General features: G+C 34.2%; 2 protein-coding genes and 1 long non-coding RNA gene across 3 annotated transcripts; 2 read left to right on the forward strand and 1 right to left on the reverse strand.

Annotated features, from left to right (window-relative positions):
* Window positions 1-751: 751 nt before the first annotated feature.
* Window positions 752-4,177, forward strand: LOC120121190 (putative recombination initiation defects 3). The gene is made up of 10 exons (XM_039140612.1): window positions 752-919; window positions 1,338-1,488; window positions 1,598-1,745; window positions 1,881-2,015; window positions 2,488-2,540; window positions 2,649-2,843; window positions 3,074-3,139; window positions 3,281-3,520; window positions 3,756-3,834; window positions 4,042-4,177. Exons 1-10 carry the CDS (start codon window positions 855-857, stop codon window positions 4,149-4,151), a joined length of 1,242 nt encoding a protein of 413 aa, XP_038996543.1. The 5' UTR covers window positions 752-854; the 3' UTR covers window positions 4,152-4,177.
* A 3,124-nt stretch (window positions 4,178-7,301) lies between these two features.
* Window positions 7,302-13,753, reverse strand: LOC120121191. Its single transcript, XM_039140613.1, has 5 exons — window positions 13,318-13,753; window positions 11,335-11,565; window positions 11,132-11,236; window positions 7,969-8,681; window positions 7,302-7,733 (listed from the first exon to the last, which is right to left on the reverse strand). The coding sequence occupies exons 1-5, from the start codon at window positions 13,751-13,753 to the stop codon at window positions 7,623-7,625; spliced, it is 1,596 nt and encodes a 531-aa protein (XP_038996544.1). The 3' UTR covers window positions 7,302-7,622.
* Window positions 13,754-14,345: 592 nt separating this feature from the next.
* LOC120121185 lies at window positions 14,346-14,974 on the forward strand. The gene is made up of 2 exons (XR_005515967.1): window positions 14,346-14,392; window positions 14,689-14,974. It is a non-coding gene; the product is annotated as an uncharacterized LOC120121185 (long non-coding RNA).
* The last annotated feature ends 767 nt before the right edge of the window (window positions 14,975-15,741 follow it).

Genomic DNA, 15,741 nt, shown 5'->3' on the forward strand with positions numbered 1-15,741 from the left:
GAGATCACGAGTTAAAGCACAAACAGTTATAGCAGGTGATTGAGCGTTCATTGTCATGTGATAAATATTTAAAAATTCATCGTCATTTTAGCAGTTGAGATAATAATATAAATTTACCGATAATAGTTTCAGGGCTTGATGCAACCAAAAAGTAATTTAAACACTTAATTAAAAAATAAATATAATTTCAAGGACGATGGTTGAATTAAGACTAAAAAATAAAATTTACCATGTTTTTTCTATTAAAAGATCATTAAAATTTCAATCGTATTTTGAAAAAGATATAATGTCAAAATTAGCTCCTAATGCTTATTAAAATGATCATTTTGACATTTATTTTTTGGAACATTTTGGCCCTTAACGTTTTATTTTAGGGTAGAAAGATTCCTATTTTATAGTGTCAACCGTTTGTTAACTGACGGTTTTTATCCATAGAGGGATTTTTATCCCAAAATAAAATATTCTAAAACATAAGGACCAAAATGATGATTTTAATAACTTTTCAGGGTTAATTTTAGCATTATACCTTTAAAAAAACTTGAGCAGGGTCCAATTGGGTCGATGGGTAAGATTCTGGATACGGATTCGGATCAAATTGCCCGGGAATCCGGGCCCAAACAAACAAGCTTCCGGCCCATCAGGTCATTACTTTTTGACTTTTTCGGGTTCCCGCCATCATCCATGGCTCCTATTTAAGCATCGGCGTTTCTTCTTGTTAGAGCTTTTCACTTTAAGTTGTATCTAAATCCTCTTTCTCTAATTTTTTTTATCGAAATTCCAACTCCAACGACCACACTTCTTTAAATGAGGGCTTGAATTCCTCGCTCTAAAGGATTTAATCGATTCTGGAATAAATGAAGTTGAAGATCAACAAAGCCTGCGATCTTGGCTCCATCTCTGTTTTTCCTCCTCATACAAGGTTCCTTTTCACTTTAGATGTTTATCGTTTGTTTCCCGAGAAAGTGCGTGCAAAAAAGTATTTAATTCGTGAAACTTTGCTATTATTACGAAATTGTGATTAGCTTAATCGATTTTATTATGCGGTTTTCTCTTGCTATACGGAAGTGTAACGGTGAGCCGGTGATCCTATTTCTAATTTCGTTTTCTACAGAAAGGAATCTCTTGTTCGAAGACATGTTTGACTGAGGGAGTTTTTTTCTTTCAAATTTCCAGTTTCATGTTTTTCCGTACTTTCTTTTAGGGAAAGAAGAATCACTTAATAAAATTTTATTTTACAAAGAAAATCATGTCTAGACAATTTCGAGATTAGCATCATCTAAGAACTGGGAGTTTGAATTTAAAATTTGAACCTCTTTGTTTATTTAATATATGTGAAGGAGATCAAGCCTGCCGCCGAGTGTACCGCAATCATCACAGCTTAGATCACAGCCATCACAACAATCGATCTCACAGGGGATTTCTTCTCAGCATGCCTTGTTTTCTCAGATCTCACAAAACTCACTCGATGAAATCGTGACAACTGATCATGTTAAATCTCATCTCCTTTTTTTGCTTTTTTCCAGCATTCAAGTTTGCATATAATTCTCCTTATTTTTTTCTTATGAAAAAAAATGCATTTTGCACTTCATTTCTGCAGAGATTTGGTTCCCAAGAGCGAGAGAATGTTGCCAACAAGATTTCTTGTTTGGTTCCAAACAAATTCACAAGAGAAGATAGTCAAGTGCCGATTTCTAGATCTTCCACTGTGCGCAAATGGAATTCTGTTTCTGCTCCAGAGCATCGATGTAAGATTACTATTTAGTTATTTACTACGCTTAGTATCACCAGTTTAATGATCTTACATTTAATGAAGCTTTTGCACTGCATTTTTTTATAGTACAGCAATGGATGGATGCTGAATTTTTTATTTGCTTGACTAGGTCAAACTTCAGAAGAACTTGAGCACCGGATGTCAGTGATTGAAACTTCATTGAACAGATTTGGGATGATCTTAGATTCTGTTCAAAGTGATGTAATGCAGGTGAACAAAGGAACAAAAGAAGTGTTGCTGGAAAGTGAGTCATTTAGTTCCTTTGTTCACCTTAATAACTTGTTGTGCCAATACCTGGCATAAGATTGTGCCATGGTTATAACCATTAAGGTTGTTATATGCCTGTCATTCGTCATTCTAGGATATATGTAAACAAAGAAGAAACCAAGCTCTACCTTTCGTAATTCTAGTACACAATGTTGAATCATCTGACCCAAAACAAATTGGTTATATGTGGCGAGCCCAACTCTGATATAAGAGTATCCAATACCTGGAATATAGGATAAGCTACTTAACAGTCCCCATGTATAGAAAACCTAGATATGAACAACCTTGCCTGTGATTAGGCAAAAGAAAGGAAAAAACAACTTTAATACAAATAAGAAACCCAAACTTAAAAGATATGGAATAACATTAGCAACACATATAATTATATGTAAGGCAATAAAACTTAGTTTTCCATTAGTTAAATGAAGTTTCTTACAATTTTTTTTCAGTGGAAGGGATGCGGCAGAGGTTGATTGCTGAAGATACCTCTCTACATCTAATGGTAACTAATAACACATCACTGTCCTCTTTTACTTTGTAAATTGACTACCCTTGTTATGAGCATGCATAAATATAGAAATTTTTAAAACAACTGAGATTTGTTAAACAGAACAAGGGTCAAGAAGATATCAAAGCCAGTCTTGATGGCAGCATGAAAGCTATATCAGATCAACTAAACAATGCTGTATATGGTGACAAGTTACAAAACATCTTCTTCGTGCTTTCTACTTTACCAGAACAGATGGAAGCTTCTTTAATCAAACTACAAAACGAGCTTTGCAACTCCTTCACCAAAGAAATAAAGGTACGTATATGCTGTAAGAGTTTAACTCCAAAATGCATAGAACATTTAGACTTTTAAATGATACATTCAGTTCTGTGGTCTTGAATGGCATGAAATTCCCTTCAAGTAAATCATCATTTCCTTTTCCCAATATAAACAACACTTCGGTGTTCTGTATTTTCAAACATTTTCTGTCAGTCATGTTTCTCAGCTTGTAAAGCATTTTATTATCATTGTATTGGAACCTTCAGGCAATCGCTGGCAATGTGAAGACTCTCATCCAAAATGGTCCAGTTGCTTCTGGTCTTCCACCTAAGGTGTTTTTATGTTCTCATTGAATAATTATTTATCTTTAAAGAAATCATGTAATGACAACAGAATTTCTCAGTAAAACTTTCTTATTCGCAACATTCAGTTTTCCGACTGTTGTACAACTCCACAAACCAAACCATTATCAGATAAGAAGTACGCAATACTCGGACTATTGGCTCTACTGTTACTGTCTTCACTTCAAAATTCTAATACATTCTCTTGCTTCTAGACAAGCTGTGCCTCAAAAGGTTTATGAGCAAACCTCTCTAGCTCCAGAGGTAGACAAAGGAGGTTGGAAATATGTAAAAATGAAGCAACCTGCTACAAATGAAAGGACATACCGCAAAGAAAACGACAAGAGTAAAGGAGTTTCGTCTGTTGAACAGGTAATTCTTACTCCACCTTTGTTTTTATTTTTCTCCTCCACTTTTCCCCTGGCTACTATTCTTCAAGCTTTCTAATGGAGATGTGCTGGCCTGTTTGAGGATATTTTAAGGCAAGTGATTTGCACGAATAATAAGTTGCACGGACTTGCATTCCTTCCCCATTTGACAGTTTGTTTTAGCCTATTTGCTGCCTTGAGTTGTTTATGCTTAATTGAAGGGCCAATCCTCAATTCAGGAAACATACAGAATCTTAATTGAATCAGATGAAGAGATTGATGCAGGGTTTTCCTGCTTGCTTAGCGGCAAGGAAACAGGTAGTACCCATTTAACAAAATCAGAGACTACATGATTCAGTTTCTGCTTATTAGTTACCGAGAGATGATTTCAAACACTAACATGCTTAAAATGAGAAAAAATCCAAATAGTTTGGATAACATGGATATCTGTTTCTATAACTTGCTGCTGTGTAAAGGTTCTAATTTCTCTTATCATCCTTTTTTTTAACATAGATTTTTTTAAAGATGGCACAACAAACATTTCGATAGAGGAAGCAAAGGAAGAGACCGAACGAATTTTGAGGAAAGCTAGGCGGCGAAAGAGAAAGTCCCATAATACCATAATTATTAACTGAAGGTACCAACGCAGATAATAAGCATAAAAAATTAAAAGGGGGACTTATTTTTGGGAATCATAAATATATGTTGACATCGATTGTACTTAGCTAGATCCTGTTCCACCAATGATTGGAATCGACTTTCTTTAGACGTACTTTGATTTTGTAATTAACACCGTTACATTTTAGTCTTCCATCTTGAATAAGTCTTAAGTCCACCTAATACTTTTATGTTCAAAAAGTATGTTTGAATTTTTGTTAAGAGTATGAATCAATTTACTTTGATGGTTAAAAGAATCGTTTTATTCTTAGAAGTCACAAGTTTGAGCACCAACGACTATATTAAGGTGATTGAACATATTTAGAACATATATTACTTTATAAATATTTTGATCATCCAGGAAGCAGTTCATTCGATGATGAAACTCAAAGGAAGGAAGGGTGCAGTGATTGCTAAAATAGACCTTCAGAAAGCCTTTGATAATGTTAGCTGGGAATTTCTTAAGAAAACCCTTCAAGACTTTAATTTTCCTGAGAGTTTGGTTGAGACTATAATGTTCTGCATTACTTCCTGTACAATTGAACCGTTTTGGAATGGGGAAATCACCGAGAGTTTGAATCCAAAGCAAGGTCTACGTCAAGGCGATCCGCTATCACCGTACTTGTTCATATTAGTTATGGAAAGACTTTCCCACATTATCATGGAGAAAGAAGAAAGGGGTACATGGAAACCGTTTAAGAGCTCGAGGGGTGGAATTAAATTAAGCCATTTATTCTTTGCGGACGATCTCTTACTGTTTACAGAAGCAGATTCAAATCAAATGCAAAACATGAGAAGTTGCCTAAATGAATTTAGCCGTGCAACTGGAGTTGAGGTAAATCTTCTGAAATCAAAATTATTTATCTCCCCAAATATTAACTCTAACACAGCTCATTACTTAAGTAATTTGTGTGGCATCCCTCTTACGGATAACTTGGGAACTTACTTGGGAGTTCCTATCATCCACAAAAGGGTTAATTCAGGAACCTATGGTCCTCTCATTGAGAAAATCATTAAAAGATTGGCAGGCTGGAAAGGAAGAGTTCTATCCATGGCGGGTAGAAGAAAACTTATTCAATTCGTCTCCAGTGCTGTGCCATTACACACGATGCAGACATCCGTGCTTTTTATTTCGGTCTGTAAAAAGCTGGATAGCCTAAATTGTAACTTTTTGTGGGGAGGAGACACAGTGTATGCTCATAATCATCTGGTTAGCTGAGATAAAGTTTGTTGATCAAAAAAGATGGGAGGATTAGGAATTCGTAAAGCAAGATTAATGAACATCGCTCTTATGACAAAGAACAGTTAGAAACTCCTCACTAGACAAGAAAATCTCTGGTGTAAAGTGTTTACCGGGAAGTATCTTAAAAATAAGGAATTCTTGGAGGTAGACTCAAGTGGAAACAACTCTTCCACTTGGAGGGGCTTGCTACGAACTCGGAACTTAATTAAACAAGGGAGAAAATGGCAAATAAAATCAAGTATTCAAGCAAAATTCTGCCAGGACTGGTGGTTAGGAAAAGAACCACTGAAAAATTCATATCCTTTAATGGACAATCCAAGCAGAAATGAAGAGGTGGCCAGATATATTGATGAAGATAGAACTTGGAATATCCGAGAAATCCAACATCAAATCTCTGAAGAAACAAGGAGGGAAATCTAAAGAGTTCCGATTCCAGTCCTAACCGATCCGCATGAACGAGATGAAATTACTTGGGGCTTATCCAAGGATGAGCAATTTACGGTGAGTTCAGCTTACCACTCAATTTCTAATATGGAGATGGGTGGTCAACATGGGGAAAATCTTGAGTGGGTATGGAAAACTAAAACCATCGAACGAATCAGGTTCTTTATTTGGTTGTCATACCTAGACAAACTTAACACAAATGAGGTTAGGTGCAGGAAGAACATGACACAATATGCGAACTGCAAAAGTTGTCGAAATGTAACAGAATCAATCGATCACATTTTCCGAAGGTGTAACATTGCTAAATTTGTTTGGGAAGAATTAAATGCTACGGAACAGGACAGCCGATTCACTTCGATGGATTTCAAGAATTGGCTGAAATCAAACTGTCTTTCTAAGAAAGTCGGGCTCGATGGATTAGAATGGGGACCTTTGTTCATGGCTACTATTTGGGGACTGTGGAAGAGCAAGAATGAAATGATCTTTAAAGAAACATCAATGAATCCCTCTCAAGTGATTACCTATGCCAAACGGCTTGCAATGGATGTAGATAAAACCCTGTTAAACTCACATAGCAGGATGTTTAATGATCCTTGTTGGGTTAAATGGAAAAAACCTCCTGAAGGGGGTTGGATTCTAAATACTGATGGTGTGTATAAAATGAATTCTAGCCTGGCGGCTGCAGGTGGTCTGATTCGAGATAGCAATGGGGATTGGAAAGCGGGATTCATGCTTAGACTAGGGAGGGTTAATAGCTCGCTCGCTGAAATTTGGGGGGCTCTGCAGGGTCTCTTGTTAGCGAAAAGTCTAGGGCTTAGAAACCTAATCCTAGAGATGGATGCAAAATGGATTGTGGACCTCTTTAATGGAGACAAAATGGTTGACGCCTCTGAAACAGATTTGGTAAATGATTATTTAGACATCCTTAAGGAAGTATGGGTGGTTGAAGTTCGGCACATCTGGCGTGAAGGAAACAAATGCGTCGATAAACTTGCGAGAATCTCGCACTTCTACAAGGAGATGATTCCACTATTCTAAAGTTGTCTCCACCTGAAATTCAGACGTTGTTGGGAGCGGATAAGAACCAGGAGCACCAGCTGAGACACTAGTTTACTGCTTTGTTCAAGTGTACCAAAAAACAAATCACCTTAGTTTAATAAAAAATATTGTTAGGATGCTTTTTGATTTTTTTAAATAATTATAAATACACTAATTTAATTAAAATTTACACAATATTTTTCTCATATTATATATAAAATTTATTAAGTCTTCACTGCAGGGGAAGCGGCTCTCGATTTACAGGTATAGCAAGGCGTTGGAAAGCGCTTAAAAATATGTACCATTTTCATTCAACTCTAGACAATTGTTGCATGTTAGGGAATAGTGTATTCCTAGCTAATATAACAAACACTTTTTGTACAAATGAAATCGGTATGGAATGTTTTGATCAAGATTAAATCATGAATGCTTACTGGGATAAAATAAATTGCCTATTATGTACATAACTTTTTTTTACCATTCTTCTAATAATTCCATATCATGGCAATCAAGCAATAAACCATGGTGCACATGGGAAAGAAAAGGAAATCATTTCTTGAACATATCTGTGAGCTCGGTTTACTTTTCAACTCTCAAATCTTTTCCGAGGTGATAACTCGGAAACCTCTCACTAGATCCACCAGAAGATTCAGCTTCTTCCATCTCACTGAACGTTACGTATGTGGAAGGCAAGTAAGCTTGTGGGATATCCAAAGCAACTGCTCTATGAAGAGCCTGCCTTGTGCTCTTCACTATGTTCTCGAGCAAGAGACTCTTGCCGCGCCATTTTCTGCTTTGCAGGAACTCGCATTATCCCGTCTTTCTCCAGCATCAACTACAATAAACAGAATGTGAGCTTTAATATTTTGTTGGAATAACGAAACTATTTTCCTATTTCTACCAATGGCTCATGTTAGGATCTAAGCCTACAATATATTATCAATAGACATTCGAGTATGTTGATCTAGCCCTAAACTTCGTAACCAAATTTGACAGGCTGAAGTCAAAGATCAAGTCCACATATACAACAAATACATACAAATTAACAATATATAGTAAGACAAATTTACCTGAAGCACTATCGTGTTTATTACATCTGCATATCGAACTGCCAAGTTGAGTGGCATACACCGAGCAGGCGCAATGGCATAGCATATAATCCAATTCTTGTCCGTGATTCCCAATTTGCTACGATTTTGAACTACAACCATCGCCAACAAGGCCACCAATCCCGCCCCAAGGTAATGACCTGCAAATGTCAAAGTGTAGCTAGGATGCTTCTTAACCAATTCCCTTAAAACCTCACACTCAGCATCGAAAACCCACTTGGCAGCCTTCGATAACCCATTGTGCACATATCCACCATCAAATTTTGTCTGCCCCAGTTTATTATCAAGCAAAACAGCATAATCACTTTCCTTTGCCAAGTTAAGTCCCCTAACAGCCAAGACAATATCAGCGTTATCATGATCCAAATAAACAAAGTAAGGTGGAGTTCGGCCTTGAGTTTCTTGGTCATTTCTTCTTAAGAAAACCCAATCAGGATCGATTCCATAGCCTCCAGGGGGTGCCCAAAGAGGGTTATGAAGATCATCTTCATAAACAGCTAGAATTAAAAGACACAGGCGTGGTATCGGCTCGAATTCTTCCACTGTGGCTAAACCCCAGTGCCCGCTTTCTTGGCCTGCAGTGTATAGACATTTCTTCCATACCCAACGAGCACAGGCTAAACAGTAAACACATTCAATGATGGGACAGCAACAGGCGATTGACAGGGGCTCCCCTATGAATCAAACACATTTAATAACATGCAAGGGATCAATCTAAAGATTAAGTAACACGAAACACATACAAAAACAGGGTTTTTTTTTTCTGAATCAATGGTGGAAAATTTTATAAGGGTAACTTACGGTCAGCTAAAACTGGTTTTATAAAGTGATTCAAGTAGTCAAAGGAAGCATTCGAAGGGGATTACTAGTAGGCTCTGAAATCCCAAGTCGGTCCAATCATCAGCCAAAAGAAGATGAAGGAATCCTAGCTGATCAACAGGAAACTACAAGAAAACAAAAGTTACCCACATAAAAGCTCCAATAAAAGTGAAAAGAAAATATTAAAAACAAAAAGGATAAACTTTGAAACATAAAGGGGGGATTCAAGAAAGCAAAGAAAAGTACTAGGATTTGGGGTAAGTGAAGATTGGAGAAGTTCAGGGGTGGGGTTTGGGTTATGTTCTACAGCTACCCTTCTGATAGCGGTTGGATGAAAATTAGCAAAGGAAAAGAAGAGACAAATATTAGAAGAAAAGCCATGGATGAATCGGCTAGAGAGCTTGTTTGTACCTGCTAAGCCATGGATGAAAATTTTTTGCTTGTTTTGAAGACTGTGAGTTGGCTATCCGGAAACTACGCAATCTGGAATGATGCACATATACTTTCTTCCTACTTACTTAAAATAATGGACCAACTGATTCGGTCCATGGTTTTATTGGGTTTCAGGGATGCGCCCTATGTGTTGAAAAGCTTCCTTCTTTAAGTTCATGGGCCAATGAAGAACCAAGAGATTGCCTTTTAATTATTATTTTCAAGTGAGAGTTTTATACTATATTATTATTTTAAATTATGCGTCACATAATTTTATTTGTATAGATATTTTATAATTTTTATAGATGTTTATATTCTAAGTCATGTTATGTTTTAAAATGAAAATGAAAATAAAAATAAAAATAATAGTTACCTCAATAATTTGATGTGACATCTTAAACTTATAATAATCATATTTAACATTACGATATTACAATAATTAATTATAATATTATGATATTAATTGATTTAATTTAAATAAGTTTTTTAAGTATATAATATATATTTTTTATTTTGTATGTACAAATAAAACTTATAATGTTATTTAATAAATTAAATATCATATAAAATTTTATAATATATATCATGCTACTTTTAAATAAGGAATTTGAGGACAAGGTATCAATAGAAAGAAGAACTTAAAAAATTACAATTAGAATATCAAATTGAATCTAACATAAAATTGAGCGATTAAATTACAAAAAATAGAATACTTATTGAGAAAAAGAAAAATCAATCTTACACATATATTCTACTATGGTTGAAGAGTATGATTTAAATTTAATGAAAAATAGACTTAAAATGAACGAAAAATTAAAGAAAAAAAATAAAGAATCAAATCACGAAACAATCAAAACAACGAAAGATAAAAAAAGTCGTTTTAATTTTTTAAACTTTTCTGAACCAAAACTTGAAAATAAAAAAAAACAAAATTTTCGACTTAGAATCTAGTTTTGCTCCCCTGATGATTGTTTTGATGATTTGTGGGTTGTTTTACCTTTATCTCAAGAAGCAGTGCTTAAGATAACCAAACCTCCCACCCCCAGTCTTCCAACACAGAGGTTAAATAGGATAAATTACAAATTTCATCACTAAACTTTGTTCATCCTCCTATTTTGCTCACTGAACTTTAAAAATTTTTAATTTCCTCACCAACTTAATAAATTGGATTTTTTTTATCATTCCGTTGTTAAATAATTAACATTAAAATGATGTCATAAAAAATTCACCAAAATGATACAGTTGACATCTATATAAAAAACCATTTTAACGCGTTATTGAAGAAACGACCAAGTGACCATAAAAACCCAATATATTAAATTCAAAGAAGAAATTGAAAATATTTGAATTACAATGAGAGAAATAAGAGAGAAAGTAGAGAGAAAGTGTAAATTTCAATTACCAAATTTGTAATTTACCCTAATAAATAAAAAAAAGTTTTATGACTCCATTAATAAAATGTTCATTTCAAGTTCAAGTTACAGTCTATTACAGCTCAATAATATAATGTTTTCCACAAGTTACAGTCTTGCAAAATCTCAACTCTAAAACTAGTCTTAACAATAATTACACCGCAAACAGCTCTACATCTTACAAACAAAACCCCCCCGTAGAATTGAGAAAATAAGAGGGAAATGCATTACAGCCGACGATACTCCCTATGTAACATAATATTATGAAATACCAACTGAGACACACATTAAAAACCATCTTCAAGTAATTACACCATAAACCATACCTGCAATTGGGGAAGGGCGAAAACTCACAAGCGAAATTTACAAATAAACCTCCATTGATTCAACCAACTTCCTCTGTTAAAACCAGGATGTGATTATTCCATTGCAAGAGCCTAGCTTCTCGATCCTGGAAATACACTCCATCCTTACCAAAACAACCGGCATTGCTGAAATGTTGCTCGGAATTTTGCCTTTGACTAATATCTTCTCGTCCGTCCTTGGTTCATCTCTCATCTTTGAATCTTTGAAAGCAAAACCTAGGTCAGTTATCAAGAAGGATCTATCGATCCCAATTTTCTTTAAAAAAAAAAACTATAAAGATTTGAGGTTTTAATCGTACCTGCGGATGGTCCAGACTCCAACCCATCATCAATGTGGGCCAAATTGGGTATTTGATTAGAAAGAATTGAATCGAGAGTGTTCTTTAGCTGGTCTGGTATAGTAGCTCTGTATTCTAGAATCTCTCCGTCATTTTCTTCACTTCCGATTCCAGCTCCTCCAAGTCCTTCGGACTCGGGATCCGATTCAGCCCGTTGATCGCCGATGCGGGGTATCCAGGGTTTTGATTTTGCTTCTTAGTGCCATCGATTAAAGGAGAAGATTAGAGTTTGCTCGCAGAGAGCTTGTGTCGGACGTTAGGGTTTTGAAATTTGAAAATTTTCCAGCCTCTTCCCTATTATGTTTGGCTTTTAGCTCATTAGCTCGTTTTGAATCTTCTAACATAATGAGCGGTGAAACTAGGGATGACACGGACTTGATGAGTTTGATCCGGTTCGACCTAATGGAGTTGAATTTTTAATATTATGTTTGATTAGGTTAGATTTGTGTTAGGATAAAATATTCGATTCAATCATATTAAAATGATATAATTTTATCTTATATATTTAGAGATAATAATAATATCTATTTATATATTATTTTCTTTCAATTAAATTTTATTTCTATCGAATAAAAATAATATTTTTTAATATTATATTATTTCGGATTGAGTCGAGTCAAATTCGAATTTTATCAAAATCAGATCGAATCGAGTGAAAGACGTATATTTTCAGGTCGAGTTGAATTGATCGTATTAACCAGGCCCACTAGAACTAAACAAGTCAACGGTGTCGTTTGAGCGCTTGCTTGCGACCCCATTAACAATTTAAAACTAAGCTAAACCAGAATCAAACAATCTCTTGCATTCAAGCCAATTATGAATAGGTTTAATTTTAAATAAAATTCAATTTTGTTTTTTTTAAGAAAACGATATTATTGTCTTTCATTTGTTAATCATGCATTTCACAAACAATAAAAGTATTTCCATTGGAATAGTAAGTATTATAAATATTACTAGCACTAGTAAATTTATGCATAACAAAGTAGAGAAACTTTGACTATTTACATGGAATCAGACAAGATAAGAATTTAAGTCCACACAAAAGGCTTAGAATTACAAGCATTTCTAAACTTAGGAAACTTACGTACATGAGATCATAAAACATTACATCAACTATTTTTTTTAATATTCGAAGTGATTATAAAGTAGTATTTATTTATATTTTTAAATGATTAACGATGTGTATACATTTTACAGATATAACTACTCGAACCTAAGACTTCTAAAGAAAACAATACTCCTTTTCACCATTAATGTCACTTGATAGGTTCACTAGAGTAATTTAAGATACAAACCACCAACATTTTACAAACTAAAATTATTTTATGAAGTTAAAACACTAAACAATAACTAAGTTGCAAACCGAATTACCTCAGCCGTTAAAAAATGATTGGTATTCTTAAAGGTTCAGAGTTTGAGTACCAGTGATTACATCAAGAGTAATTGAATGTTATTATAAATTGAGAGTATTAGAAATATACCATTTGTAATATCTTAATAAAAAAACTAATTACTAAGTTTACCTCAAATGTGAAGTTTTTTACACAACAATTGGAATTTATATAATTAAATGATCTTATTAATAAAATTATTCTCAATGTTAGCACAAATAATAATTTTGGCCATTAACGTTTGACACTTGTTGGAAGAAAAGTTATGTACGTATTTTAATTAAAATGATAATTTTAGATACTTACTTGAAAAAAATGTTTTAGATGTTTAGATAAAGAATATAATATATTTTAGGTATTATTTGTGATATCAGCCTAAAAAAAACTAAACTATCAAACTATTACAAAAATATCATTAAATTTATCAAAAAAATATTATTTTTTTGGATAATTTTGATTTTATTACCCATCTCAAGGTTTAGTTACAACAATCCACCAATCAACAATGAAAGAATCAAAATTACAGCCTACAAAATGATTGGTTAGACTATACCCCAAGCATTACAAAGTATTAGGTTAGTACTATCTAGTCTATTAATATTTGTTCCCCTAAGGCGAATTTCAACAACGTCTTTAACCTCTTTGAGCAAGCAATCAATCGTTCTACGACGTCTTTGGAATATTCTCTGGTTTCTTTCTTGCCACAGAGAGTAAATAAAAGCAGTCCAGGAAATTTTCAAGATGGAAGTAAGAAGAGACTTCCCTTTCCATGATGAACATGTCTTTGAAACCATTTCATCCCATGATAAGTAAGTGATCTTCATCCCATTAAGATTCAAAATTGAATACCAGAGTTCCACTGCTAGAGACATTGCGAAAAGAGATGGTCCCTTGTCTCGTAAGTTGCAATAATTAACACAAAGACTGTCTGTGGTAATTCCCATTCGAAGTAGGCGGTCTCTAGTAGGCAATTTGTTCAGTAATGCCATCCAAGTTATCAAGCTAAACTTTGGAAATGCAATGGAAACCAAATAAGTTTATGCCATGAAACATTTTGCCCTTTGAATCGAACCAAAATCCAAATTTCCCTAATATGCGGTGAACCGGCTGAAAAAATTAGAAAAGCTTCAGCCCTTGTTTTTAAGATTCTGCTGATACTCCAACTTACATTTGCAGTAGCTCGGAAATGCCAAAAGTCCTGCTCCTTGAAAAAAAATATATTACATGGACCATTTTGTATCAATTTGATAAGTTTAATAATTATTTGTAACATTTAAAAGTTTGAATGCCCAAAAACATTATTTTGATGTAGTCCAGTGACTTGTTGTCTTTAGCCTTCTCAAAATTCAAATAAAGGTGAGGTTAGGGTTTAGGCAAACAAGAGGAAGAAAGAACAGTCGCTTCAAAGGCGGAACAACAGAGGAGTATGTCGAAGAAGAATAGTTTAGCTCGTCGAAAAAGACAACACGATTTCGATCAGAAGTACGAAATTCTTCAATTTACTCCTCATCTTTCTCTGATTTTTATTTTTGAAGTGATTTATGATTTGTATTATCTTGGAAAATTAGGGAGAAAGAGAAGAGGAGAAGAAGGCTAAGAAGCTTCAAGCAAAGAAGAATAAGATGAAGGTGAGACTGTTACTCTTTCACTGGTTAACAAAATTTCATTTTAATTCTGTTTATTTAAGGATTTATATAATGGGTAAGTGCAGGTTGATGGTAATGGGAAGAAAAGAAGAACGGTGGAAGCGGTTTCAGGTAGGAAGAGGAAATGAAGACCAAGTTAACTGAAGCTGCTAAAGCCAAAGCAGCTCAAGCAATGGAGCCGACAAATGAGGTTCGGTTCGTTCAGTTGAGCTTCATAAGGTGAGACTGTTACTCTTTCACTGGTTAACAAATTTCATTTTAATTCTGGGTAAGTGCAGGTTGATGGTAATGGGAAGAAAAAGAAGAACGGTGGAAGCGGGTTTCAGGTAGGGAAGAGGAAATTGAAGACCAAGTTAACTGAAGCTGCTAAAGCCAAAGCAGCTCAAGCAATGGAGCTCGACAAATGAGGTTCGGTTCGTTCATGTTGAGCTTCATGGTTATTTAATTTAGAGGATATATATTCTTGTTAAAGAGATTAAACCCTGAGAACAAACTTTTAGTAAATTTCGCAATTACCCTTTTAATTTGACAGATACTCATCTCTATTGTTTGAGTTTTACGATCTATGCTATAGCTTTACCTTAACCTATTTGTCTTAACAATTGAACCGAATCCCCCCCCCCCCCAAAAAAAAGCGCTCAAGTCCCTTCACAATTGACTGTAGTAATATATGATAAGCTTGATAATTTTAATCTCGTTTGTCTGTGTTGACTCAGCTTGGAATATAACTTTTGAGCGAGTCGAGTTAGCATTAAATTTTTCGAAACAAATCGGGCTCAATATATAGAGTTTTTGAACGCTCACACTCCTGATATATATGATGTTTTTACACGGATCCTTAGAAATAACAAACAATTCTTTTACTACGGAAGTAATTTGGAGTCCACGAAACAATTTGTTTGAATCATCAAGAAATGTTGTCCGAAGCCGTCAATTCTCTATTTGTTATTAGGAACCCATGATTCTTGGTTGTTAGAAATTTTCGAGAAGGAAATTAAAATCAAATATTAAGAGGAGTAAATTTTTTAGATAAATTATACGTTCATTATTTTAATTATTATTTTTGTTTCATTTTAATCATTTAATTATTTACTTTTTAAAATTATTTCAAATTTTTAGTTTTGGTTTTATTTTGATCATTTGTAGTTAAAAAATTAAAGGTGATGTTGACATGTCATTATAAAATAATGTCGCGTTATCATTGAAAAAATAAAAAAAATATTACACCAGCAGTTTTGTAACTTTTTAACGGTGAGGTGATCAAAATATAACGTTAGCATAATTTTTTTAAAAAAAATTGAATGACTAAAATATAATACGTGTAATTTATT

This window comes from Hibiscus syriacus, unplaced genomic scaffold, assembly GCF_006381635.1.
Source record: "Hibiscus syriacus cultivar Baekdansim isolate YM2019G1 unplaced genomic scaffold, ASM638163v2 tig00110361_pilon, whole genome shotgun sequence".
In the NCBI taxonomy this organism is placed as follows: domain Eukaryota; kingdom Viridiplantae; phylum Streptophyta; class Magnoliopsida; order Malvales; family Malvaceae; genus Hibiscus; species Hibiscus syriacus.